This window comes from Perca fluviatilis, chromosome 9 (assembly GCF_010015445.1).
Source record: "Perca fluviatilis chromosome 9, GENO_Pfluv_1.0, whole genome shotgun sequence".
Lineage (NCBI taxonomy): Eukaryota > Metazoa > Chordata > Actinopteri > Perciformes > Percidae > Perca > Perca fluviatilis.
The window spans coordinates 19,670,056-19,696,136 of NC_053120.1; the positions used below are offsets into that span (position 1 = coordinate 19,670,056).

At 39.0% G+C, this 26,081-nt stretch overlaps 2 protein-coding genes across 3 annotated transcripts; both read right to left on the reverse strand.

The window, feature by feature from the left end:
* Positions 1-9,523: 9,523 nt before the first annotated feature.
* On the reverse strand, positions 9,524-13,984 carry ptger3 (prostaglandin E receptor 3 (subtype EP3)). Of its 2 annotated transcripts, XM_039811332.1 has the most exons (3): positions 11,783-13,984; positions 11,482-11,551; positions 10,763-10,995 (listed from the first exon to the last, which is right to left on the reverse strand). In XM_039811332.1, the coding sequence occupies exons 1-3, from the start codon at positions 12,635-12,637 to the stop codon at positions 10,889-10,891; spliced, it is 1,032 nt and encodes a 343-aa protein (XP_039667266.1). In that variant the 5' UTR covers positions 12,638-13,984; the 3' UTR covers positions 10,763-10,888. The 2 variants fall into 2 exon arrangements, with proteins under 2 accessions (XP_039667265.1, XP_039667266.1); XM_039811331.1 differs by lacking the exon at positions 11,482-11,551 and having other exon boundaries at positions 9,524-10,995.
* Positions 13,985-14,085: 101 nt separating this feature from the next.
* Positions 14,086-18,567, reverse strand: zranb2 (zinc finger, RAN-binding domain containing 2). The gene is made up of 10 exons (XM_039811333.1): positions 18,415-18,567; positions 17,675-17,727; positions 17,464-17,572; positions 17,167-17,249; positions 17,008-17,084; positions 16,756-16,902; positions 16,496-16,665; positions 15,941-16,000; positions 15,272-15,421; positions 14,086-15,033 (listed from the first exon to the last, which is right to left on the reverse strand). The coding sequence occupies exons 1-10, from the start codon at positions 18,468-18,470 to the stop codon at positions 14,976-14,978; spliced, it is 963 nt and encodes a 320-aa protein (XP_039667267.1). The 5' UTR covers positions 18,471-18,567; the 3' UTR covers positions 14,086-14,975.
* Between the last annotated feature and the right edge of the window lie 7,514 nt (positions 18,568-26,081).

Genomic DNA, 26,081 nt, shown 5'->3' on the forward strand with positions numbered 1-26,081 from the left:
TCAAGGATAAGTGATGGATTGTTTTAGGCTTGGCCAATAATATGCAGTATGTGTGTATCAGCCACAGGAAACAGTGGACCATAATTATGCTTAAGTACAGCTCACATGCACATGAACATGAATTTACCTTTTTCACTTATACTGTGAACTTCTATCAGAAAGATTGGCACCAAATGTGATACAGACATTCATGTCTCCCAGAGGATGAATCATAATCATTTTTGTGACCACGGCAAAACGTCATGTCTGCGAAAATTATAATGTTAGCCGACGTACATATTGTTTTCTTTTGAATTTATTTATTCATCAATTTCCTCTTCCCCACCTGAGCATAAGAAAACTGAGAAGAATTATTTCCTCTATCTAATTCACTAAATCGCAAGCTGCTCCACAATACCTGTTTGGAGAAGACTGCTAAAATAAAACACCTGTGCTCAGAAAACCCAAGTTAAATAAATGTTAAAAACATAATGTAGCATTCTGCACCAGATTTAATTACATTGACAAAACTCTAAAATTATCTGAGACATTTTTGTTTGTTAATTCAATTTTAAATGCCACATTAAAACGTAAATTGTATTACTTTTAAATTGTATTTAACAACATTGACAATTTGACTTTGCAGGAGGAGTTGGAGTTACCAACGTCAACAAGCAACAGTGTTACCACAGCAACGTATCAGGGCCGTGGATTCGATATCTACCTGTTGTGTTTAGTGTTGATGTTACACTGATTTTGTTAGCTGTCACGCTGACAAATAACATTGAGAGGTTGTATCGAATCTCATCCGAGTCGTTTCTTCATTCCAGGTTTGTTAGATGTCGCTGTTATCTTGATGTTACAGTAAATGACAAAAGGTCATGAAAAGCTTTATTGGCAAGCTAATACAAAAGATAAACAGAGCCTTTTAAGCACAACCTTGCAAGTTTCCCTCCTATGACTCTGAATGAACACACACATATAGGCTACATATCCCTGGTTACAGTTTACCATTCTAAACACTGACACCTTATTTTATCCATTGGATCAAAACCATTTAATTGCCATTTTAGTGGCCTTCCAAAATAGATAGATAGATAGATAGATAGATAGATAGAAATATAGATAGATAGATAGATTTTTATTGATCCCAAAAAAATGGGAAATAACGGTGTTGCAGCAGCAAAATATCACACAGCTCACATACAGAGTATACATTAAATAATAGGAAACAATATACATTAAATAATTGAATACTACATGAGCAATATTTAAAATATATACAATTTGTAAATAAAATGTACAACTGTTTCAATAAGTTGGGGAGTAAAAATTTACAACTGTTTCCCTAATAATGATAGGATGTAGATAAACCTATTGTGCAAGGTTGTGCAAGGTGCATTCAGTGCAGTTGTGATGTATATGAGTCTTATCTCACACTCAGTGATGAAGTGTTAAAAAGTTTAATTGCCTGTGTAAGGAATGATTTCCTGTAGCGGTCCGTGTGACAAACAAAAATACAAAATATTTACACAATATGCTATTGACTTTCCAAGATATTAAAGAAAATCTTCAAGATGTCTAATTATTGCTAAATTCTCTGCATCAGTTTTCGTCCTGAAAGAAGCAAGTGTCACTTATATTTGTCATATTCATTTTATATTGATATTGCATATCCATTCAGTATCACTGAAGCTATATTACAGGATGATAACTTGTTTGTTTTGTTGTTTTTAGGATGAAAGTAAAAATGAAAGAACTGTTGACCATAGATTAGTGTTTTTGTCGGACTGGATGTTCAAAGCACGCAGGCGTGGATTTATGGCCTCATTAGTTTGTGTTTGAACAGCAGAGAGCACCGGTGACAGTCTCGCAAAGACTGACCACAACTCTCCCCATGTTAATAAAACACATAAATCAGTTGAGAGATTGAGAGAAAAACAATGCGGCAATGGCGTAGTGATTATTAATACGGCAGTCTATATATCAAATCGTGACTGTGTGGAGGGGATTTAAATTTGCTAAATGATCTACAGCACCTGTTGCCACTTCATGTTGGACACGCGCATGTGTTAGGCCACATCTCCATTCAATGATGATTGAGTAAACAAGCATTACATCTTTCATACTTATTGTCATTCAGTGAGAGCATACACCACCATCACATACCAACTGCTATGTTTGGAGCCATAATGGATAATCGAGGACATACAGCCAAACCTATTCCACATCAGCAGAGCAATTGCATTCAGAGGAAGGGGTGCTGCTGGATCCTCTCTGCAGCCAGTAAGCGAGCTGTTGACTCACCCTCTTTGTTTGTCTGACCTGAGGATACTATGTCCTAACACAAAGCCCAGCAGCATTACTTTGACTTATTCCCACAGTTTGTGAGAAAAAGACTTTGTCTATACATTTCAATTATACATTAAAAGCATGAGCAAGGTAAGGTAGAGGCATTCATCACCAACCTGATTAATTCAGTTAAAGTCATGCCTCTACTCCTCCGTGACAGGCCCTAGAGGAGCAATTATGTCATTTAGAGTGAACAGACATTTATCTCTCTTAGCATAATGGTCTATGGAAGGAGAGCATTAAAGAAGCAATAGCAGTAGTCGTTCAACGCAACACTCCAAACAAAGGAACATTTTTGCCATATATTTTATGAATTAACCTCTTTATGAGGATAAAATTAATAAAACCGATGTTTTTGTTGTGCAAGTGCTTTGCTGCTGAGAGACATGAGACTTACTGAATCAGTGAAACAGACCTTGCCATCAAGATGTTTTGCCTCTAAATTTAGGGAAATAACCTTCATTTAAAACACTTGGTGGTAATAGAGAAACAATTATGGTCCTGCACATTTCTTGTTATTATCACAGAGAGACACTTCTGCTTCACAAAAAGAATGATAGACTACAATTTAAAGACACACACATTTGGAGAACCACACCAACATATTTTAATCTGACAAATTTCAAATTGCCATTTCAAATTCCATCCCATTCACCCTCACAAGCTAAATAATAAACAACTGGTGCATTCACCTGTACATATGGATTTTTGTTCTTATTTCTAGAGCTTTTACAAACACTTCACAGTGAGTTTTATATCTATAATTCATATTAACACACCAATATAGCACAATATGATGCTTATCTCTGTGCTTTTCTCATAAGAAATGTACATCCTCTGTCAAGTCAGTCCTCTAGCCAGAGCTCAACTAACAGCGATAAATAATGGAAGGATAAAGCCTTTAATGGGCCCACTAGAATTTATCAGATGCAGACAGTGCCCTTACTCAGCAATAAAATGACTACCTGGTGTGCAGAGCCAGAAGACAGAGCCAGGTGATTTACACAATTCAAGACTTACGATGTCATCGATAAGGCAATAGAAAGGCCTTTTACCTTTGATTTACTGAGTGTATATTCAATGAGCACTTCATGTTCACCACAGTTTGTTAATGTGTGCTACTGAGCAGATTAAACATTTCAGAACTTGGGGCTTGCTTAAAGGTTACCTGGCTGTAGTTATAGTCACTGTATAGCTTGGGAAATATCCTGGGAGTCAAGGTTACTGAAAGTAAAATACAGTTAGAGGTTTTGACATTGAAGAGGAGGGTGCTGCACCTGAATATTGCCATATACTTGATATAAATTGATGCCATTTTAACATGGCATTTGAGTTTTGACTTTATAACTCATAAAAAATCTTTTTGAGAAGATCACCACACTCACGACAAAATGCTAAGGTGTAAGAAGGTGAAAATATCAATAGCAGAAGACTCTTTGGAAGACACTTTGGTCCAATGCAAGTATTTAATGATAAAAAGCTTTCAGCTAGTAGACCTTTTCAGGGTCTTTTCCCTTTTCCCCATATCTAAGGTACTTTATAAAAGTGCATGTTGAGGGGTTTGTTGTTTGAGAGATTAAAAACGGCATTGTTATATTATTGGAAACTTGCTGGGTCTATCTGATTAACACTTTTAACGATAATTAGCTAATCTAAATAAATGTGATAAGATATTTGGTAAATGTTCATTACTTCAGTCTCTAAAGGTTTGAATAGTTCCCCATAAATGTATGAATGATTCTTTTCTTGTGTTTTGAGCAAAGTATGATGCAATCTTTTAAGGTTTTGTGTTTGCTCTTCTGCAAAACTATGAACGGTGATGCTCCTTTAGGTATGTCTCTGTCTTTAACAATAGACTGTTGTATCAACACATAGTAGGTGTTAATCTGAAGCAGACATTAGAAATTTCAGCCTAATCCATCGGTTTGATCAGCTCAAAGCCAGTTACAGTGTAAAATAAAACTAGATATAAAGCACAATGCATAGTTTGTCTTATATGTAATATGTAGCATATATATATATATGTAGTAATATATATATATATATATATATATATATATATATTATATATTATCATTCTTATATGTCACGCATTTTCACTGCAGATCCCACAAGACTCGCCAGGATGTAAAATAATGTTTAGAACTCAGCATACCAAATGTCTTTCACGTGTTTTGTTTAAGGATGCTGAAACTTCTTTAGTTGTAATTTGTAAAAAATTAAAAATAAAGCCAACAAAGCCAACCGGGGCATGATTGATTACATGGTATGAGTCTTAGAACACTGGACACCAGAATCATTCCTGTTTTTCAAAATGTATTTATTGGCTCAGCCAGAGTCCATTTAGGAGGCACAATAGACTCTAAATATTAATGGGAGGCACACTATCTGTAAAACACTGTATCCACTTGCATCAGTCATTAATCAGCATGATAGTGAAGATGTATAAATATTTAATTAGAAAACATGCTTCAGCAGCCACAAAAGCCCAACATCTATTGAAAAAATATGTTCATATCCTTTAATGGAATTACAACATTACACCCCCACATAAGCCACAGAATGAACAGAATTAAGATACAAAATGAATCAAAAGTGCATTGCATGTAACAAGTCAAGTAAAGGACAAAGATATAAAGTACCAAAAGGACACTTTGACAGGTAAGTAAAGATTAGATATTTCATCTCAGCAACATGTTACATAAGCCTATCTATGACAGATATGTCAAAATATCTGAAAGAAAAGAACTTTACAGCATTCCTCACCTGAACACAGGGTAAAGGAACAAGAGCACTGCAAAATAAACAGGAGCTGTGTGAAAAAGTGTAGATAGCCCTCATTTGAGAATCGTGTCTCAGTGTTCAGAGCTTGGAGACATTCAAAAGTGGGGGCGTAATGTGAGCAAAGGATAAGATCTGATAGACATCTGGTATGTATTTAAATTCATCAGTGGAGCCTTGGCTGGTCGGCCAAACCTGTTTCCATTGTATTGTGTGCACACGTGACACCATCGTATGGCGTCAGTTGTTTTTTTTAGAGATTCTTTTTTGGGGCTTTTCCCTTTATTACGTAGTGACAGTGGATAGACATGAAAGGGGGAGACAGATGGGGGATGATATGCAGCAAAGGGTAGCAGGTCAGATTCGAACCCACACCGCTGCAGGACTCACCCTACATGTGGCAAACGCTCTTACTGGGTGAGCTAGAGGCCGTCCGTATGGTGTCAGGTTTATGTCATATCTCCCGAGCACGATAACACATGCTCACAAGCAAATTATATCATTTCACACATGCAGATACTTTTTGCACACCAATTCAACAATGAAGAGTTGTACAGTCAGCTGTGAGCGTGAAACAAAATTAGGGAGAGGGAAAGAATGGCACCTGCGTGTATTAAACTAAGCATCACGCGCACAGAGCAGTCACAATGCGCCCGCGAGTGTTTGTTTTTACGAGCACTTTAGGGCATGCACGCTCTCGTAGGTAAACTCTGCTCTTGAACTTGATTTCTGCTCGCTTGAATGAAACTGACTTTAGACACTTGGGGGCAGAAACCAAGGAGGCACTGGCCCTCCTATAATTGTTCACTTTCAAGGCGATCTCATTGACACAGACCTCCTTAGTTTACCTTGATTGACAGCTATCATTCAGGAAGCCCGGAGTATACCGGCCGAAAAACAGCTTTTCAGGATTAAAGTGTATTAAAATTCTCATAATTTTAACACATTATAATAATTTTATAATGTATAATAATCACTGCTGTAAGACATTATAATTTGATTATAAGTTACTCTTAGTGGTCATTGGGTGCTTTAAAGGTCCAATATGTAATATATTTACAGAAAATGACCACAATATGTCATCAGATATTAAGGAAACATGCTAAGTTGAAATACTATCTTCTCTGACAACAATGTTAAAGCCAGTTGCCAATGTCTGTTTTTATTTTGGTCCCAGTTGCCAGGCATGAAATGCAGCGGGCTGCAGCGATAGTAGCATCAACCGAACAAACTGGATCAAAAGAGATAGATTCATTCTACTCAACCTAAAAAAAACGTGGGATCTTTCTAAACAGTTGCATGACCAGAGAATGGTAAAACACTGGTAGATATTGGAAATGCATTTAAAAGATCGAGACAGCTTAGAGCCCAAAAGGACGCAGAGTTGGCTAATTTCCTCCTAAACAGATAAGCGTTGAGCTTCATTCATTTCTATCACGGCTAACGTAGTAAGGATGGGCATTTTCAGTAATTCCAACATTCATGTGCTCGCATTAAATTATATAGAGTACTCAAGTTAGTTACTCGCAAAAGAATTGCGACAGAGCTGGTGAAGTGATCCCGACTGGTGCTAATGGCGCCATGCTAACACGCTAACTGCTAACGTTACCGGAGGACCACTGCTGCTTACAACCACCATGACAGACATATAACAGAAACCGCAAGTTTGACTTCCTCATAATGGAAACATGCAATTTAACTTTGGCAAAACAACCGTGTAGCCTAATTTGTTGGATTGGGACACAACTTCAAGGTTATGATATGTTGGACAGTATGGTTCCCACTTTGTTACAAACTGGCATGCAACCATAATGCTTTATGTTTATTCACGGGTGCTTATAACTATACTTATACATCGCTATAAGCAGATTATAAACTTTTTATGAATTTTAGACAAAGTACCAACAATTATACTATTATGATACTTGACCTTATAAGTCATTATAAAAATGCTTTATAATGTGTTTATTATAGTTATAAAGCATTATGATTATTCATGAGTGTTTATTACTATACTTATAGAGCTTTATAAGCAGATTAAAACACATTATAACTGTGTTTATAATGCCATCTCAAGACATCATGTGACTCCTCAGCTTATGTATTAGTGACTTGAGTTGTGCCAGCAGGGCAACATTTGATTCTCCAGATCTCATAAAGCCTTTTTCAAATAATTATGTAATTGTACACTCCCCTTCATTGCTGTTGCAGGACTTTCGTGTGTAATTACCTGCTGAAGTGGCCTGCCCCTTGTATAAATGAAGCACATTTAGGCACGTAAGCAAACATTCACAGGCCGGACAATCGAAACTTGAGACCAATTTGCAATAGTGTGTTTGTAGCAGAGAGCAAATACAATTCTGACAAACCTCTTAATGAAGCTATCTTCTACCATCGCCTTTGAAGATAACATTCTCTGGATCAATTAACTGGAGTCTGCAGATATTTAAATCTCATATTTCTCTGCATTTCCCCTGATTCTAATAAACATTCCAATTTAAACTGTACTGCAGAACCACAGAAAGCCCTCTTTATAAACATTGTGCCTTTACTAGGTCCATTAAAGAGAGTGGAACTGTATCATGTTTTCTTTTACAAAGATTAACTGTTATTCTGCCATTTTCCTTTCCACTGTGGGGTTTGGGTGGGATGTAACACACCAGAAAATTCTCAACCAAATATAGGGCCAGTTAGCTTTAAGGGGATATTCCTTTGTGTAATTATTCTTTATTAACTAAAGAACAGGAAGCTTCAGAGTCTCCTGGACGGAGAACTGAGATAATTCCATGACGCAGATTCAAGTGGAACTTGGAAGCTGATTGAGTCAATCGGAAACCTCCCATATCCCACTGCAACTTGCAAACAAATTTAATCTTTTTTAAATGCCTGAATTAAACTCCAGATGTTTCTGTTGAATGCATATTAACTGCTGCACAAGATGAACATATGCTTAGAATAAAAGATCATAATGCAGAGCCAGCTCAATTAGTGGAGCATTCATTAAAATGAACACTCCTCATGTTAGTGTGATAGCATTGTGACATTAATGAAACTGTTTACTTAATGAGGAATACATTAGTGTTTTCTGCACATTCATAGCTGGCAATGAGCAAATTAATGATTTCTGTGAACACACTCCTGAACAAATGCTTTGTTCCCTTCTACATTTTTGTTTTCATTAACCAACCAAGGCTAATCCTTTAAGTGCTACAAAGACTGAGCAGCTTCACAATCAATACAAGATAAACTCTTACATTTGGAAACAGAAAGTGTTCATCTTTCACATGGCTTTTGCTATTAACAGTTTCCTTTAGGGTCATTATCACTGAGCCTGTATGTATTCTCACATTTGAAAGGCAAAAGCAAGACCGGCAAAGCAGAGTGTACATAAGCCTCTTGTTGTTGATGTGCTGAGAAGGCAGAGTTGTGTTGGTGTGAGAAAGTCCCCCATAACCTGAAGGTTACTATGACAGCAAATGTGTCCATCCTTGAGATGTCTTTGACTGAGATGCTGGACCTCTTCAAATACATTTGCAGTGCTATACATGACAATGTAGATGAAAAAAGATCACATTTACATCATTGCCATTGCCTGCAAACGGCACTCTTGATTAATAACATTCAGTAATTCGGCACTTAAAGCAAACCACCTCATTGAAAAGGACCTTGATTTCATCTGAGACCTCTGGTGAATTTCACTGTACAAACTATAAAAGAAATGAACATTTACTTCTATTTAGAGGTAGCATCAAGGCTCCAAGGACACAATTTGGCTGATAAAGAGGAAAATGATAAAATACGCAACGACACATTCAACATATCCAAGACAATCACCACAGAATTAAAAGCAAAAACATGCTGTATCTGCAGCTACAGACCCTAGTGTATTAATGGCATTACCTAACACTGTTGGGCCAACACACTGATGAGAGTGTGTGAAGCTGCATAGATTGTGTAGCAGTTGCACAAGCAGTTTCAAGTGTGCCAAAAAAGCTTTTTGATCTTTTTAATTTCACCGTGTGTGTTTTGGACAGGACTTCATTCCATTAAACTTCTGCTCTTCAGTCTTTTATCCAAAGAGCATACCTACGGTAGCCTGGTCCAACAAGAGGGGAGACCGTCAAGGCTTATATTTAGCATTAGCATCGCTAGCGTTAGGCTTAGCCAACTCCTTCATCACTAACAGAGAGAGCTGGAAAATCAAACTTTTCCCGAGCCCTGTGGGGAGGAGGGCCACAACATCATGGCCACCAACAAAACTCAGCAAAGATTCTTCTTGCTCCGGCTTTAACTTCTGGATATTCGACAGCGTTGCCACAACGGACCGAATGGCTTCGCTTGCATCGTTCTCAGCCACTCTCTCTGTTCGCTGATTGGACTGCCAAAAATTTTGAAGGAGAAAACCCAAGACTATACCGCGAACCCAAACGTAGTACTGAAGGGAAATGAAAATTGAGCGTATGTATGTAGGAGGGCGGAGCCAGGCTATACCTACAGTATCTCTCTACTTATATTGACATAACTGGTCAAAGGCCTGCACAAATTATTATAATTGTTTTCTCGAACAAAGATTTTGTTGGTGAAATTAGTTACACGTGTCATTACACAATGTGTACTTAGAGAACAAGAATACTTTTAATACGATGAAAAGGCAGGGATTGCTCAATGACACCTTGACAGCATATTAGGCCATCATGCCATCCATAATCTCTTAACGTTGAACACCACAAATCTACAGTTATTTCCCTCACACTTCATTCATAACAGGCCTCGAAGTTATTCTGAAGAGAAAATTGCTGAGAAAATAATTGCACAATACACCAGTGCATTCATATTCAGGAGGGAAAGTGGCAACAAACTAAAAGCTTCACATTTTATAGTCCTGGCTGCTAGCCGAGGCGCACCACGCACAGTATATCATAAAATGTACAACTGATACCCAGCAGGTAGCATTATCATCTGCATTTAGCAAACAAACTACTAATTTCATATTACCATAGACACTAATAAATAATCTTACAATCAACAATTGGCTTCAGTTTAGGATCTGCATTTTTCTTTTGAATGATCACCATGATTACATTTCATGTAACGCTATTTACAACTTCACATAAGCAAATTTACAGTTTCTTTCTTAATTTAAAAAAAAATTGTTTTTTAGCTGGCTTATGGCTTTAAGTTATTGAAAGGATGCTTCAGTTCTGGTCTGGGAGATGCTATCAAAACTGGCTAACAAACTAACATTGAGGGAGTTCCTGTCAACCACACTGAAGCCAAATGTGAGAGATGACACGGTCATGCATCCACATGCTGGTTAGGTGACTTTGAATGGAATGTGTTTTAAGCAAACCAAATGCTCCCAGAGCAGACATGGCTAATACAGAGACAAATTGTGTCTCCAATTGCACAATATCATTCTGTGGAGCATTTGAAGAACATTTTTGTCTCCATATTTCCCACGACACATCCATGACAATAGCGTACATCCATTTTCACATCCATCCAATCTATCCCGGCCTCAAAGCCACAAGGTAGAAATTCCTGTCAAAGGTTGACTTAGCTACATTGTGGTTTATGAAGGTTGTTGCCATCTTGGTTCTGCTTGTTAAGGGCATCCAATGCCGTCTGGGTCTCCTTCTGTTCCTCTATGGAGCAGTTGGACACTGCGTTCGCCATGATGCAGAACTTGCGGAGGAGGATCTCCCTGAAGAGCAGATAGACCCATGGGTCCAGGATCTGGTTGAGGGAGGCCAAGCGGATCGCTGTTAGAAAAAAGTTACAGTCTAACTGGACGTCCCGGGTAGAGGTGTGATTGGAGGTCACTGCTGCTGAATTGCAGTCGTGGGAGGATACCTGATTGGAGATCATCCTCAGCATCAGCACCTGAGAAGGGAGGCAGGCACACACTGTTTGTACCAGGAGGATAATGAAGATCAATTATGTTCTTCAGTGCGTTGATTAGTGATTTACTTCTTCTTTTTTACTTTCAGAGGTTGATGTTGGCTGAGAGACAATAGTTTGAATATTTAATGTCACTAATCTTAAGACAATTCTGAGTAGCTATACTGTATCAAGTGACTAAAGGAGAAAAGCATAATGTTCTCGCTCTAGGTACTCACTCTCTGACATCATTGCTACCACAGTGCTATGGCTTCTATTAATATCCTTGGTGGGACTATTTAATGTGCCTGACAATGCATGTCCTCATAGCACACTGAGCAGATCCCCCAAACAGGACTCGGATAAGTGGATTGCTTCTTAATGGAAAATGGTTAGCAGGATTTCAAAGGAATCATACACGACAGCATGTATTTGACTGGCAAGTATGATGTGTGTATGTGCGGGGCAAAGAGAAAGAGGGTGACTGACTTAATGAGTGATTGAGGAAGACAGAGAAGTGTGATGTGTGCAGCGTCTGTTCTTGCTTCCTTTCGCTGCCCTGCCAACAGGAGATGAAGCATCTCCAGAGATTAAAAGACCTGCAGCTGTTTGTGAGAGGCAGCTGACAATAAAATCATACATAATAAAAGTACATGGGCTATTACTGCATGACACTATAAGGGACAATAATTAAGCATACCTATTTTGTATGATAACCTCAATTATATTCGACCATAATGGTTGTATACTGTAAGAAATGTAAAGGCTGAAGTCGCCCATAGAAACATACCAGCAGAGGAGACCAGCATATAAGGAGAACGCACATAATCCCTAACAGCTGAATGACGGTCTCCGTGGTGAGCCGTTCCCACTGCTTTGAAGACTGAGACGTGCCAGACTTTGTTTTACACCGCATTATTAAGCCCCGGATCGTCACTACATTGCAAGAAAGTGTAACAAGCAGAGAGAAAATCCCTAGTACAGCGAAAGTGATGGCAAAAAACATATTGCCCGGGACTTTCCTGTCCCCCGTGCTGATAAAGCACCAGGTGTCCGGCCACTGGCGTGTGTATTCCCCGACCCCGGCAATGGGCAGCAGCGCAAAGAGCAAAACAAGACACCATACGACAGCCAAAGTCTGCTTTGTCACACTTGTCTTCATGTGGTTGGAGTACCAGTGGGGATTTGTTATCGCCATAGCCCTTTCAATTGCCATGGCGCTGGCCAAGAAGAGAGAGCACAGGCCAAACGTTGTCATGCACACACCGAAAAAAGCGCACAATTTGCCCGATGAATCTATACGCTCCCATTTCCGATCAGCTCGGTAAACTGATATCACTATGGGACTTGTCAAAAGCTGTCCAAACAGGTCAGTAAACGCCAGCGACCCGATGCAAAGCAAGAACGATTTTTTCCTTTTATTTTCCTTCTTTTTGTAAGAGATATACACCAGAATAAGAGCTAATGAGTTGCCCACTATGCCCGTGATCATCATGGATATAGGAAAACCAACTGATACATATCCACAACTGGAATTTTTGGTGGCATTGTCTTCGCGCAATGACTTGGAGACGTTCAAGTCCAGCATCTTTCCAATTTTGGTTTGCAAGCCCTCCAGAAAATCACAACTGTCCGTAGTCATCATTTCGGAAAGGATAAGCCTATATGCATCAGATAACCCATGTGCGGGTCCGGCATACTCTTGCGCTCCAACTGAATGCAGTGCGTAAAAGCGCGTCGGGTCCTTTTTACGCGCAGGAGGCGGGACTACCTAGAAAAGCGCCCAGAGGAAGCAAACAGCAGATGCACAGGGTTTTAAATACACTTACTAAAATATAAACGGGATTTCTTAATAACTTTATAGGACACCTTCAATTATGATCTCATTGACTTCCTATTTATAAGTACAGCACTTTAGAGAACCAGAGATTATCGTCACATCTTGACGAAGTGAGCACACGGGCGGACTCGTCTGATGAGATTGGGGAAGAAACAAACCTGCTCTGCGCCTCTTTAGCAGAGAAAGCACTGAGACATTGTCCTTGAGCACATGAAAGCAGAGCTAGGGTTTACTGATCAAATTAAAAGTGGGCTGTATTAAATAATTCGGCTACCTCCGGTTGGTGATCATTATAGGGAAATTCACATTTATTGGAAATTGGTATACATTATTTCTTTAAAAAAATCTACGCCACTTGAATTTAGCCTCATATTATGAAAATTGCCATATTAAATAAATATTAGGCCTACGTACCCACCATTAAGCTACACAGACAGCACGTGTAGTGTTATTTTTTTTTCCAGCACCTCGAGCGAATGTATACAGCCTGTACATCTGCCCAAAAAGCTGCAGTAAAACAATCAATTGTACCCCATCCGAACGTGGTGTGCTTTATCAGACCATCCGAGTAACAGGTGTTGAGTTCTATACTATTGATCAATGTGACTTCTGGCCTGATGTATCCCCGGTTACATTAAGCACGCCAATGTATCGATCCATCCGTTAAACTCATCGTAACAGTAGGAACAGTGCCACCTGTTGACCACAACGAGAACGACAACACTACAGTGTGGAGCCCATTGTTCAGTATTCAACTACTGAGTACTTAAAACTAAGTAGTTAGGCTTTTAATAATTAACTCGAGGCCGAAATTAACCAGGCCATAGCTTTTATCATATCGTCAGATGGTGCTCAGTATCTCTGGTGAAGCGAGCTAGTTTTTATATGAGCTGCTAAACTTTTAGCTTAAGGCATGCAAACAAAGACACTATATTAATATTGTAATAAACTAAATAGTAACCGGCTATATAACGTTACTTTAGAGAACAGTAACTTAGTACCGGTTCACGTATCAGCAAACGTACCATCAACCAAAACCAAAACACTGAAGACATCTTAGATCACTGTAACAAACATTCACGTTACGGTTACCATACTTGATTCAAATCGCTATACTTTAAATAACTGCTAGATAGTGATACAGGGATTAATCAAACATGTCAGATTTAGCAAATATTTAAACAGTTCTACATGTGGCCTCTCCAGATTTAGGCTACTTGGCTTAATCAAACGCACAACGAAAGAACAGGAAACAATGTCGACAGGAGTTTATTTACACGTGTACATTTGAGTTGTTTCACCAATAAAAAGCCTGTACTGCCACATTTCACCATGATCGGGATCTAGTACTGTATGGTTGGAATTCTGGATGTACTAATCTGGATCACAAATATCAGTCTTTTCTTGATTTCATTTGTGTCCCAAGTGACAAATGAAGAGGAGTAACGGAGTGGTAAAAGTGGTAAAACAGGTAACAATTGTGTAATGAGTAACTAACAATAAACACCTACACCAAAGAATGTTGAATTTACGGCAACTTAGTTAAAACAAGCAATATCAAAAAGTAAAATACTTACCGTGAAAATAAAAAGCAAATTATTTATTTATCAAGAAAAAACAAAATTCATAACTGCATCCCGGTTATTCTAAATTGGTGCTTAAGTACTTCACCTTTTATTTTAAAAATGAATTTATTAAAAAAATAAAGTAATCTCAGATGTTTCCTAGGGGCAAAAAAAAAAAAAAGTAATAAAAAATGTTTACTTCAATTTACCTACAGATGCGTAGAATCAAATGTATTGCCACGAAGATATTCAGCAGAATGGGCTTAAAATGGCATAAGCCTCTTCACAGTATATTTGAATTTCTTATGGGAATATGTATGTTTATTGGAAACCTGCAGTTACAGACACTTGTCACAGATTGGGGTGTATGTGGTTTTAAAAAGGGAGCTTGTAATGATGGGTAACGGCAGAGAGGAGTCATGCTGACGTTGCCTTTTTTTCTTTTTTTTTTTTTTTTTAAGGGAAATGAGACTTTTCTATGAAAATGGACAGTATATTGAAATGATGTGGTCGTTTTCCTTGCAACACAACATGCACTTTTCTACGTTCCTATTCTTGTTTTAAAGGCTGTAATAAAGTTATTTCTTTTTTGAACTGGAGTCAGAATGGGAGGATCCGGAGGACTGGCCGCGGCGCCTGAAATCACACAAACACCATGGGAAGAAGAACAAGGTCAGCAGGCTCAGCTATTAACATTCACTTATGCATACTTGAAACAAGTACAAGGTCAAAGACCATATTAAATAAAAAAAATAAATAAATAAATAAAAGTTACAAATGTGAACATATTTCTGTAAATCTAAATTCCAACAAGCGAGGCGACAGATGGCTAATAATAATCAGTGCCATTGTGGTATTCCACAGAAACCCAAACCTTTCGGACGAACGTGATCTAGAACGCCTCCGCTTTCTCTCTCCAGATGAGGACCTGGAGCGACTGCGCTTCTGTCCCCTCTCAGGTGAGGAGGAGGGTGAGCGGGACCTCTTCCGGGGAGAGGAGCCCTTTCCAGACTTGGAACTGGATCTTTTGGAGGAATAAACCAAGCACTGAGGTCAGTAAGGTCAAGACAGAGTTCCATCAGCGTGGGTATTTATCAAGCTTCTCAGACTAAGAGCATTTAACTATGGATTAATGGAACTGAGAAAACAATGAAGAAAATGTTTGGAGTCCTTGTGAATATAATAAAAGCCAGCACAACTGCTGAGAGATGCTTGATGAAGACCCCAGATGTCTATTCAGACTTTTGAGCCACAATAAAACTCAGTTCAGGTAGTCAAGACTGTGTACGTTTTATAGTCTTGGCCCTAAATTAAACTTTAAATAACCCTACCTAAAATGATTAATAACCGTTGGGGCAGTTCATTAATTTTCCTATGATTTCAGATCAAAATTACTATCTGCAGATTGAGAAAGAGGACTTTAGTGGAGTAAGCACTATCCAGTCTTTGTTCAAACTTAAGCTAGGGAATAGGACTGATCTGGAGTCTTCAGCCCCATACACACACTCTCTAAAAGGGAGAGAGTGCATGTCACCTCATTCACCTGGAATGGGACCTCGAGCGAGATCCAGACCTGGAACTGGATGAGCTTCTAGAGCGGGACCTGAAAGACAAAAACAGAACCTTTCCAATATTTTCTGAACAAGAAGAATAGTTTAATGGTTCACACGGCACCACACAGATATTTAAATGAATGAGTATTTGAGTAAAACTATTCTTGCCTTACTGTATAGCATAACTGATGAGAAAATATGTAGACTAACAAAATGTGCATAAGGGGGTTTGAAGAAATAACCCAGCAAAAAGGTAACAAGTGCATACAGAGAACCGGAGTACATTTCAAGACTATAATATGAAGAATGCATCGCTTCCATCTAAAGTCATAGGCATTTTTAAAACAAAAACATAAAAAGATATTATCCAGAAAAATAATTCTGTCTGCACATTTAATTTCTAAAACCACAGAAGCGGAGGGGTTGAGAAAACAGAAAACAACAAATCAGCAGAACAGGACATGAAATTGATCAGTAAATCAGAAGGAAGATTGAGCTGATACTGACATTTTGCCCGGAGTTACCCTTGACCTGTACCCTTTTACCTGGACCTCGACCGTGAACTGGAACTGGAGGACCGCGAGGATGAACGGGACGAACCCGACTGGCTGCCCTTTTTCTTAGCTGGCTTGTCCTCATCATCACTGGCGTCCAGGTTGTACTTCGACAGGTCACCCTCGTCATCTTCTTCATCATCATCATTATCATCATCATCCTGGAGAAGAAGTGTTTAATATTACATTGTTATTGGCTAGCATTATAGAATTTGATTTTTTGAATTGCCAGCTCCAGCCACCAATCTTACATCCAATTTGTATTTGGAAAGGTCACCCTCTTCCTCATCTTCTTCATCTTCCTCATCTTCACCTTTTGCTACTTCTTTCTTTTCAGTTTCTTTTGAGGAAGGTGTGCTATTGCTCCTTCCACGGAACTTTTTCTTTTTCCTACCAAACTGTAACATTGGAGAAAAAAAAATCAAGATTCTACCTGCCAAACATGTGTATGCTTACAGTTTGTCAGTTGAATGGGTTACCAAACACTTTCAGGTATGACTCACTTCATCATATTCACCATCAGATTCCTCCCGTTCAATGTATTCCACATTCTCCCTTTCATTGAAACCTCCACCATAACCTGAAAGGTGGAAAAAGGCAATCAATAACTGGTTTTCAAAACGCACACAAAAAACTGGCAAACTATATATTTGTTGGGATACCTGTTCTCTCTTCAAGCTTGGCATATTTCGGTGTGTTACACATGTTGCACTCTGACCTCCTTGCCCAATTGACATTGCCGCATCTGTATGAGAACAGGAGAGAAGGTAAATAAAAAAAATCTGTAAAAATTCGACACATTTAAATAAAATGTCAAACAAAAGTGTATGTCTCAACTTATTAAAATGCATAGTTTTCTTATGTATTCCATTGGTTAGGAAAAGTCTTTTTTTCTACTTGCTCCAGTGTCTGGTTAATCAAACATTTTGGTAACCCCTTATTATTTACAATCCCCGTACGTTTTGCATTGCCAATCATTTGCACTGAAGAGGCCTCTGCTCTTCTCAGCCAGAGTTTTCCCAATCTCTGTTCCTCCAGCTTTCATCATCTTTGCCTCTGTGGTTTTCTCTGTGGAAGCAAACCAATGTTTTTTTTAGTACAGCGGAATTTTGACAGTATGTAATGTTATTAAGCTTCTGCAAGATACATTAATTTGCATAAAGGACTCACCCCGCCCACATCTGTTACAACTAGTTCTTCTAGCAAAGTTCACGTTTCCACACCTGTAAAAGCAAAAAAAAAATGACATTGACATTGTAGATGCAGATAAGGCTTAACTTGTTATCTCATCATTCAGGCATAAGCTGAGTGTGCTACAAACAAGAGTAGTAGTGTAGGTGTATTTATTTTTCATGTGGCACACCATTAGCTTGTAACGTTAGTCTTTCGTTGGACAGCCTGTGTCAAAAGCCTTTCCAGTGTGCATTTGACAACTGCAGCTGGCCTGTCTGTCACGTAAGACGTTTATAATACAACATGATATTGCAGACTACTTAAGTTCGACTCTACACTCATGACAACTTGGCTTCTACAACATTGTAAACACCACCCACAATAGCGAGTGTGGACTCTCACCTGACCCACAGAAGCTAACGTTAGCTAGCTTGCTATCTTATCAGTCTGCACACACTGACAACCTATATTAAAACTCCCTGACACGTAAACCAAAACATGTCCCCTTAAATGAACAATTTAAATGACGTTTAGTTTGAATATAGTGCGGATAATGAGGTAAAAATAAGGTAAAAGTGAACTAGTTTCCTTAACTAACGTTAGCGTGAAATGCTAGAAGGCCTAAGCTAACGTTTGCACGTTAGCAAGACCAGCAAATTCAGCAAACATGCTGTTACATTTAACCAGCTAGCTAGTTCGTAAAAAGGTATTGTATTCAAAATGTCAGGAGCACTTACTTTTTATCAGGACAAATCCAGTCCCCGTCGCTAACTCGAAAACTCTTCCCCGACATGTTTGGGCCTGTTAACACTGGCTCGCTGGCAGGATGGTGTATCGAGAGTGGTGTGGTCAGTGTTCATGCACCTCCTCCCTCTAATGATGCATTCAGGTGCTTTTCGGTAGAACTTTACTGTAAACTCGCCATTCTCTGCTCGTAATTTAGAAATACGTATTGTGACATATTCTGTGCACGGTGAAAACGGCCCACCATTGTGTTAGGTAGGTTTTGGAATACCAAAATATCTTTGTGCAGCAGTGTAAGCACACATGTAACCTATTATTCTGTACATAACCTAACGAATAAGGATCACACTACGGCCATTATTTGCTTCCCGTGTTCTAAATCAATTCAGTTCGGATATATATATCAAATGATCCCTTTACTACAAGTTTTTATGAAGCTATTGTCACAAAATTTAAGTTTTTTTTAAAGTTCCTTATTGCTTCCTATGATGTCTATGGGACAAACCTGTTTTTCTTGAGTTACCATGCAAATAAAGAATAATAATCCCAAGATAATAGTTTCCTGCAAATGTGGTGGTATACTATTAGGCTTACATGGTTCAGTTTTTCTCAATCAATAAAAGATACATTACTTAAATATTATGCAAATATCCCAGCAAATGCCCAAGTTCTTGGGAATGCAGAGATGATATACAGTAGGAATGTGACTATAAACCTGCTTTTAGATACCAGACACACTTTACATCCCTTTAGGTAAAGCCTGCCAGAAAAACCTGTTTATCATATAGCCTACTTTTTTTTTATTTAAAAAGAGGACATGATGCACTTTGTTCCAATCCAAATTTATTCATAAAGCACATTTAAAACCAACAATTGACCAACGTGCTTTACAATCAAAGATCACAACAAACCATAAAAAGAACACAGTAAAACAGAAAGACCAGTTTAAAAGATAAAATGACAATAATATACAAAGGCAACTATCATAGTGTGTGTGTGTGTGTGTGTGTGTGCGTGCGTGTGCGTGCGTTTGTGTGTGTGTGTGTGTGCATGCGTATCTGCGTGTGTGTGTGTGTGTGTGTGTGCGTGCGTTTGTGTGTGTGTGTGCATGTGTATCTGCGTGTGTGTGTGTGTGTGTGTGTTTGTGTGAGCTGCAGCATTCTGGACCAACTGCAAGTGTGTAAGGGAGGCCTGGTTGTTGATTTACAACCTGCACCTTTGAATACAAAGAGATGGAAGACATTGGCAGAGACTGAGGCAGTGGATGTCCATGTGACAGTAATTTAGCTCATGACTGATTTAAGATCCTTTTTAAATTATGAATATTGTTGACTCAGAATCCAAATTTAGCATACAGGATAAGTTAGCCTTCAAGGCTTTCTGCCAGAAAGGGTTTATTTTAACCCAAACCAATATCTTTTCCTAAACATAACCAAGTAGTTTTGTTACCCAAACCCTAAAAGGTTTCTTGAAGAAAGCCGTGAAGGAAATATTCTCCCATGTGCCCACATTTATCGGTTTGAAATCCTGATTTTTCTAGTTATGTTTTCTTGCAATACCAATACTAGCCACTAGATGGCAGTTAATGCCAATGTTTAACACTTCACATGTTCATAGACCATCCTGTTTTGTTTTGGTCTATGGTGTCTGCTCACAGGTTGCCAATGATTATGCTTTTTCATCTAAATCAGGGCTGTGTAAGGTTATGGTGTGGGGAAAAAAAGTAACTTCAAGAGGGCTGGAATGTGTGTGCTTACACATACTCTCTGAATTCCACATACACATGTATCTCATAAATATATACCTTAGTAGTCTATTGAATAATAGCTACCTAAATCAGGAGTAAATATGATAACATTTTGATTAAAATATATTTTTTGAGTTCTGAGTTTTGCAGAATGTGCTCTTCTTTTACTGTCACTGTCACAAAGAAAAAGAGAGATCATTACTGTTTACTTGCCAGTAAAATTTAGAGAAAATCAAATGAACTTGACATATACCGTTAAGCTTTTAGGACAATTGTTTCAGTACAGTAGCCTACATCTCAGTTATGTTGTTGCCTTGTAAATTAACCACTGTGGTTAAGTGAAAGTCAAACTTGCACACAAAAATGGTGATCTTTACATCTTACAGGTGCTTCAAAAGATCTTTGATACTATGTGGCAGGTGATAGTAAGATGATATGCAGTGTGACATCCCTTTGATAGACATGTAAGCCCTGTAACACTTGACAGTAGTGACTTAGTAATGCCTAAACTGTTGTCTGCCAGTAACATATATATTAGTAGAGGTTCAGTAAGTCTCAGTAAAGCTCAGTAAAGTAAATCTCTTACAGAATATCTTAAAACGCAGAACAGGGAGATAGTCCTCTCATGGTTTTCTAGTGGTCTGTGCTGGAATAAAATTAGTACCGGTATACGGAGTTTGAGTTTATGCACAGTAATAAATTAATCTATGTCGGCTCTTCTATTGAAAGATCTGGCAGAGGGCTACAATTCATGTTTGTGATATTAAACCATTGTCATTTGTGCACTGTCATCCCATACCTATTTACTGTACAAACCAATATGCATTGTAGGAATAAAAACCCTAATCATCTGAAGTTTATTCCCCTTAGTACTTTAGTCTCAAATTATAATATCATTAGATACCTTGTTTTTTGTGTGCAACAGAACTGTCAATCAGATATGTCCTGGCAAAAACAGGTTCAGACACAAAGGTTTCATACCAGGGTAGTTATAATGCAGGAAATAAAACACCATATGTTGTTGATATGTAAATTATATTAATAAAGGAAGAAGGAAAGGCTTTAAGTTGCAGTTATTCCTTATGTGATAGTACTTAACAAAGGCTAAAATGTACGTACAAAGCAGAGCATAGGCTGCTAGAGAAGCGTCCTTGTCCTCCCAATCTGCTGTCGGTCAAAGTCAAAGACTCTTGGAGGTCGCTGTCACAGCTGGTCCATGAACCTGAGGCCACACAAGCAGCCATTTCAGTTTTTCAGCTGGAGTTTATTACTTTCTTTTCTCGGCCCTCTGTTCTTTTTGACAGGGGTGAAGTGATTGTTGATGCATGTCTTTTATGTCTTGGACAAGATGGGGTTTATTCAACTGAGCACACTCAAGATGAACTAAACAAGACTTTTTAATCATACATTGTTTTAATCATCATGTATCTGTTAGGGAGACATGCACATGATTTATGAGCACCACACTAGGTTTATTATGAGTAGGGGCCAGCAAATATAAGGTATCAGAGGCGAGATAGGCACATTTTATGATTCATTCTCTTTCTCTTAAAGGAAATGACTCTTGGACCTTCGTCAATATAATTCCTACACGGAGGCCAGCCATACGATATTGCATGGAAACAACTGCAACCACACACATATATTGTTATTTGTTCAAGATGAGGCATCCCCTCAGTTTTCTTTACTTCATTGAAGTCATTTTTCATAACGGAAGCCTATTTTCTACTCACTGATGCAGGAGCCATCTCTACCCACAGGTTTTAGCTAAGGATGTACTTTCTGCTCACTTTCAGTGTTGCACAGAAAAGAGTGAGCAGAGATATAAAGCAAATCAAACCATGAATAACTAACAAGGACACATTGCCAATGCTTTGGTATGTTTGTTGGCGGCACAGAGTTGCATGAAAGATTCAGCGAGGAGGCAGGCAATTAAATAGCACTTAGGCAAACAACGTCCAATTACATTAAAGTGGCTTCACTGGTGGTAATGCTTTTTTAACTTTACTGTGTCCTTTTTTGGCCAATGTACAGCCCTCCAGCTGATTATGTCCGGGATCAATGACACTACTAAGAGAGATTTTTCATGGGTGTCAATGAGGCTTTGGCTAGGCTGACACCTTTTTGTAGCCCAGTGGCTGGTTACGGCTGAACGTTCATGCACAGCAGAGTCTGTGACAGGGAAAAGCAGCCATGTATGTAGGTTTGGAAAAACCTGCTGCAAGCCACCAGGGCTTTCCAATACTGACAGATGGCAGGGAGCTGTTCCCGAGAAAAGGGGTACTGCGAGGGCGAAGAGTTGGAGGCTGGTGGACGTCAGCGCTCTCCACCCACCACTCTTATCTCAATACCATGATTCAGCATTAATCAGGGGGTTGACATGTATTTCCCACGTGCCAAACACAAGTTAATTGTGGGGCTGTTTGTTAACTGAATGTAATTTGATACTGTGCCCTTATGAAGCATGTCTGTTTGTTTCTGCACATTTGTGAGGACAACACAGCCAGAGAGCTGGCCCTGTCTTCACACTTTAGCGGTGGGAGGTGAACTGTAAGATGCCAGCGAACCCCATCAGAATTATATAACGCAGACTACTGCACAGTGAAACAGCTCGTTCTGGGAGCTGCGCCGCTGCAATGTGCCGTATCTCCCGTCCTCTCATCCAGTCCTTATCTCTAAAGCACTTTCATTTTGGGAGCCAGAGAGCACACATTTTACAATCCAGTCTCAACACTTGTTGTAAAAGCAATCTACAAAGCATGATATGATGTGTAAAATGTGAGAGTAATAAATCTACTGTTTAGCAGTAATAAATTGCAAGATGGAGCAAATTCCACTGGATCATTAGTTTTGAATGTCTAAGTGCATTACATTTTGTAATCACTATAGATAGTGCTTGTGGTCTGAAGTTCAGTGTAGATTCTCCATGAAGAACTTTTTCAAAATCATGTTCTTTTAACAAAAGCATGTTTTGAGAAGAGACAATCATACTTTGAGCTTGCAGGTGATCTCGAGCATTCCACACTGACAATATCAATGTGTCAAGTCCTGCCGATCTTGACAGACCCGAGAGTTGAAGGAGTGATGTTGGCACAAAGTCTGAGACCAGACATTGTTCTTCAAATGGAATCAGAGAACCCCTCAAATAAAGAGTTTACAGGGCGAGAGGTGTTCTCACTTGATGATTCCCGATGATGTCTGTACAAAATGCAATATCTATACCCCTTGCTTCCATTAAGGCAAGGCCAGAGGGACATTCTCCAATATCATTTCTCAAATGGTTTTGTCAGGTCTGTCTCGCAGACCCCTGTTTAATTGCTGCAAATCACTTTTAGGGACCACTTGAAAAGGAAAGAAATCAATGTCCCTCCTGCTCCAACTCTCCAGGCAGAATATAGTGAGTCACTCAACCTGCATCCCTGTGTGTCAACAGAATACTAGTTCCAAACTGAAATATCTTTTAACACTTTTATTAAGGCTTAATTAAGTGTAATTAGAGATATTGTCACATGCATATTCTTTCTGTGCCATAGCTGTTCATATTTATTCAACAATAATAGAACAGTGAAAATGCTTCATTCTAAATGCAGCCTTGAATTAGTTATCAAACATAATTCATGAAACCATCTTCACAGTTTCATATTTGAAAATATTTCACTCTCTACAAACAGTGTTCTGTTTTTTGGATGTTGTATATTCTTGTGGCAGAAGAGAGAAAATGAAACGAGATAGAGGTATTGGGGAAATTGACAGATGGACAGAGAACAAGGAAGAGGAGATGGGTTCACAGTAAACAATACTCAGACCGTAATTAAGTGACCTGACTTCAATTAGAAGCATTATGTGGGGAAAATTGTTTTTGTGATTTGATGCACTCAACCGTGCATTTGATCCCACAATTCTTCTCTCGTTATCTTTTACCTCCTCAAATTCATTGCTCTTTATTCGCTACAACTTTCACGTCACCACTTCACTGCCGGGGTGACAGTAACTGAGTAGGTAATCTGATTGCAATATAACTAATGCTTGAAAAGGGGAAGCAGCTTCAGCGCAGCCTTGGCCTATGCGTCATCTGGCTCTGCTCTTGGCAATGACACAGTCCTGGCAGTGGGGTGATTAATGTGATAGGTGGAATTTGTCTCGTTATGTTGACACCGGCTAATAAATGCCTTGTAAACAGCCAGTCGCAGCTGTTAATGCATCATCATAATCCAGGATTAGGAGGTGCCAGGCATGGCCAATAAATGCAATTAGGCACTGACAAAATTAATTCGCCCATACTCTGACTTTCCTGCACCCTGTCCATTCTGAGGGAAACTCAAGTGTGTCGTGTGATTCTTCACAGGGTCGCAAGACGATAAGCGCTGAAAATCTTCCCATTAAATAAAGAATTTCCAACTCAATTTGTGTTCACTGCAATGCATAATTTGTAGAATATTAACTCCGAGTTAGATTGAAATGAAAACAAATACCCTTGCTTTGCTCCTCTAATCTATTTGGAATTATGGAATTATGAACAAGGGAATCTGCTTGCGAGGGGAAAATCGAAGGAGAAAACCGTACCCAAAATGAATATAAGTGTGAAAATGTTATAAAGCTGAAACTCATCTTGCAAATGCTGTATTTTATTTTTACATCTCAGGAATGACAAGACAGGTGACTTTTAAACGTGAGGTCACCAAGACAGCCATTAACTCCCTGTCACTCATCTCCGTCACGCCTCATTGGTGGAAGTTGTGATGCATTTCTTCGTGTTTTTACTCACCTCGCTTATTTTTAGCACCTGGGACTTTAGTCTGATGTTTTTCTAAAGATTTAAAAAGACACTCGCCCCTCACACCCAGTCAGCCCGTCCTATTACCAGAGTGATGGTCAATTGAGATGATCAATTTGCATAATGGAGCATTAAATTGGGCCCATCACAACCCACCTCTCAGCAGCTTGCTCCCATGGAGGGCTCACTGAAAGTGGCAATTGCTCTTGAAAGGGTAGCATGTATCCTCCTTGCCGGAGTATTCTTCCACCATGCAGGCTGGCGAATAAAGCACCAGTCACTGAATAATGTAGGCTCTTATTCATGAGTAATCTGGTGCCGAATTAAAAAGTTCATGCTAAAGGAATTCCCGAGTCCAAGAATGAGATTTAAAATATGAAAGTAGAATCAAAGCTCAGATTGAGATTTTTCACTAAATTTTTTCATTTGCCTTATTGTCCTATCTGCTTTGGTAGAAGGGGAAAAACAGAACTCCATTAATTATTCCCAACATAATATTAATAATAAATTATATTAAATATATATAAAAATCATTCCACCCTCTGTGCTCATCCATTCCCCATAAGGGTGTACTTAAATGCCATGTCCATCCTCATAGTGACCATTGGTCATTTCTTGGACAATGAGCAGATCATTTTGATTAACACCCACCAAGGAAATCAGCGACCGTTATCTTAGGCAGTTCAGTTGAGCTTTTAAGAAGCATGTCAGAGCCTAAGGACCTATGACGAATTGCATCCAAGAAGCCGCTCAGATCTGAGGCCGGTGGGCTGTGATTGATGTGTGTGCTGTGTGAGTGGCAGGGAGGAATGAGATAGAGCCGTCATGGCCTTCCTCTCCTCCGTGTTGCCTTTGTTTGAGGGGTTTCCGCTGGGGAGAGTGCTGTCCAGTGAACAATATGGCAGAAACTCCTTGGTGTGCAGGTTTTGTTAACTGGCCATTTGTAAGTGCCCATTTGGCCGGAGAACCGGTTGCTGGCAGCTAAAGCATATTTCATGAAATGGAGTGCAGCACTAAGATGGACTCAGATGTTCATACACATTTCAAGTAATTTTTACACAAAAAAAAAGCCTTTTACTACATTCACTATATTTTACAACAACCACTCTTCATGGAGAGGGCAATGGGTGTACAAGTGA

What these genes read in the sequence shown, in the direction of transcription:
- ptger3 (XM_039811331.1), bottom strand. Translation starts at nt 12,637, where the DNA reads ATGATGACTACGGACAGTTGTGATTTTCTGGAGGGCTTGCAAACCAAA. An exon ending in TATGCTGGTCTCCTCTGCTG is followed by an intron (nt 10,996 to 11,782) that starts GTATGTTTCTAT and finishes CTCCCTTCTCAG; the next exon opens with GTGCTGATGCTGAGGATGAT.
- zranb2 (XM_039811333.1), bottom strand. Translation starts at nt 18,470, where the DNA reads ATGTCGGGGAAGAGTTTTCGAGTTAGCGACGGGGACTGGATTTGTCCT. An exon ending in TTGTAACAGATGTGGGCGGG is followed by an intron (nt 17,573 to 17,674) that starts GTGAGTCCTTTA and finishes TTGCTTCCACAG; the next exon opens with AGAAAACCACAGAGGCAAAG. An exon ending in CTGATGGTGAATATGATGAA is followed by an intron (nt 16,903 to 17,007) that starts GTGAGTCATACC and finishes CCAATGTTACAG; the next exon opens with TTTGGTAGGAAAAAGAAAAA.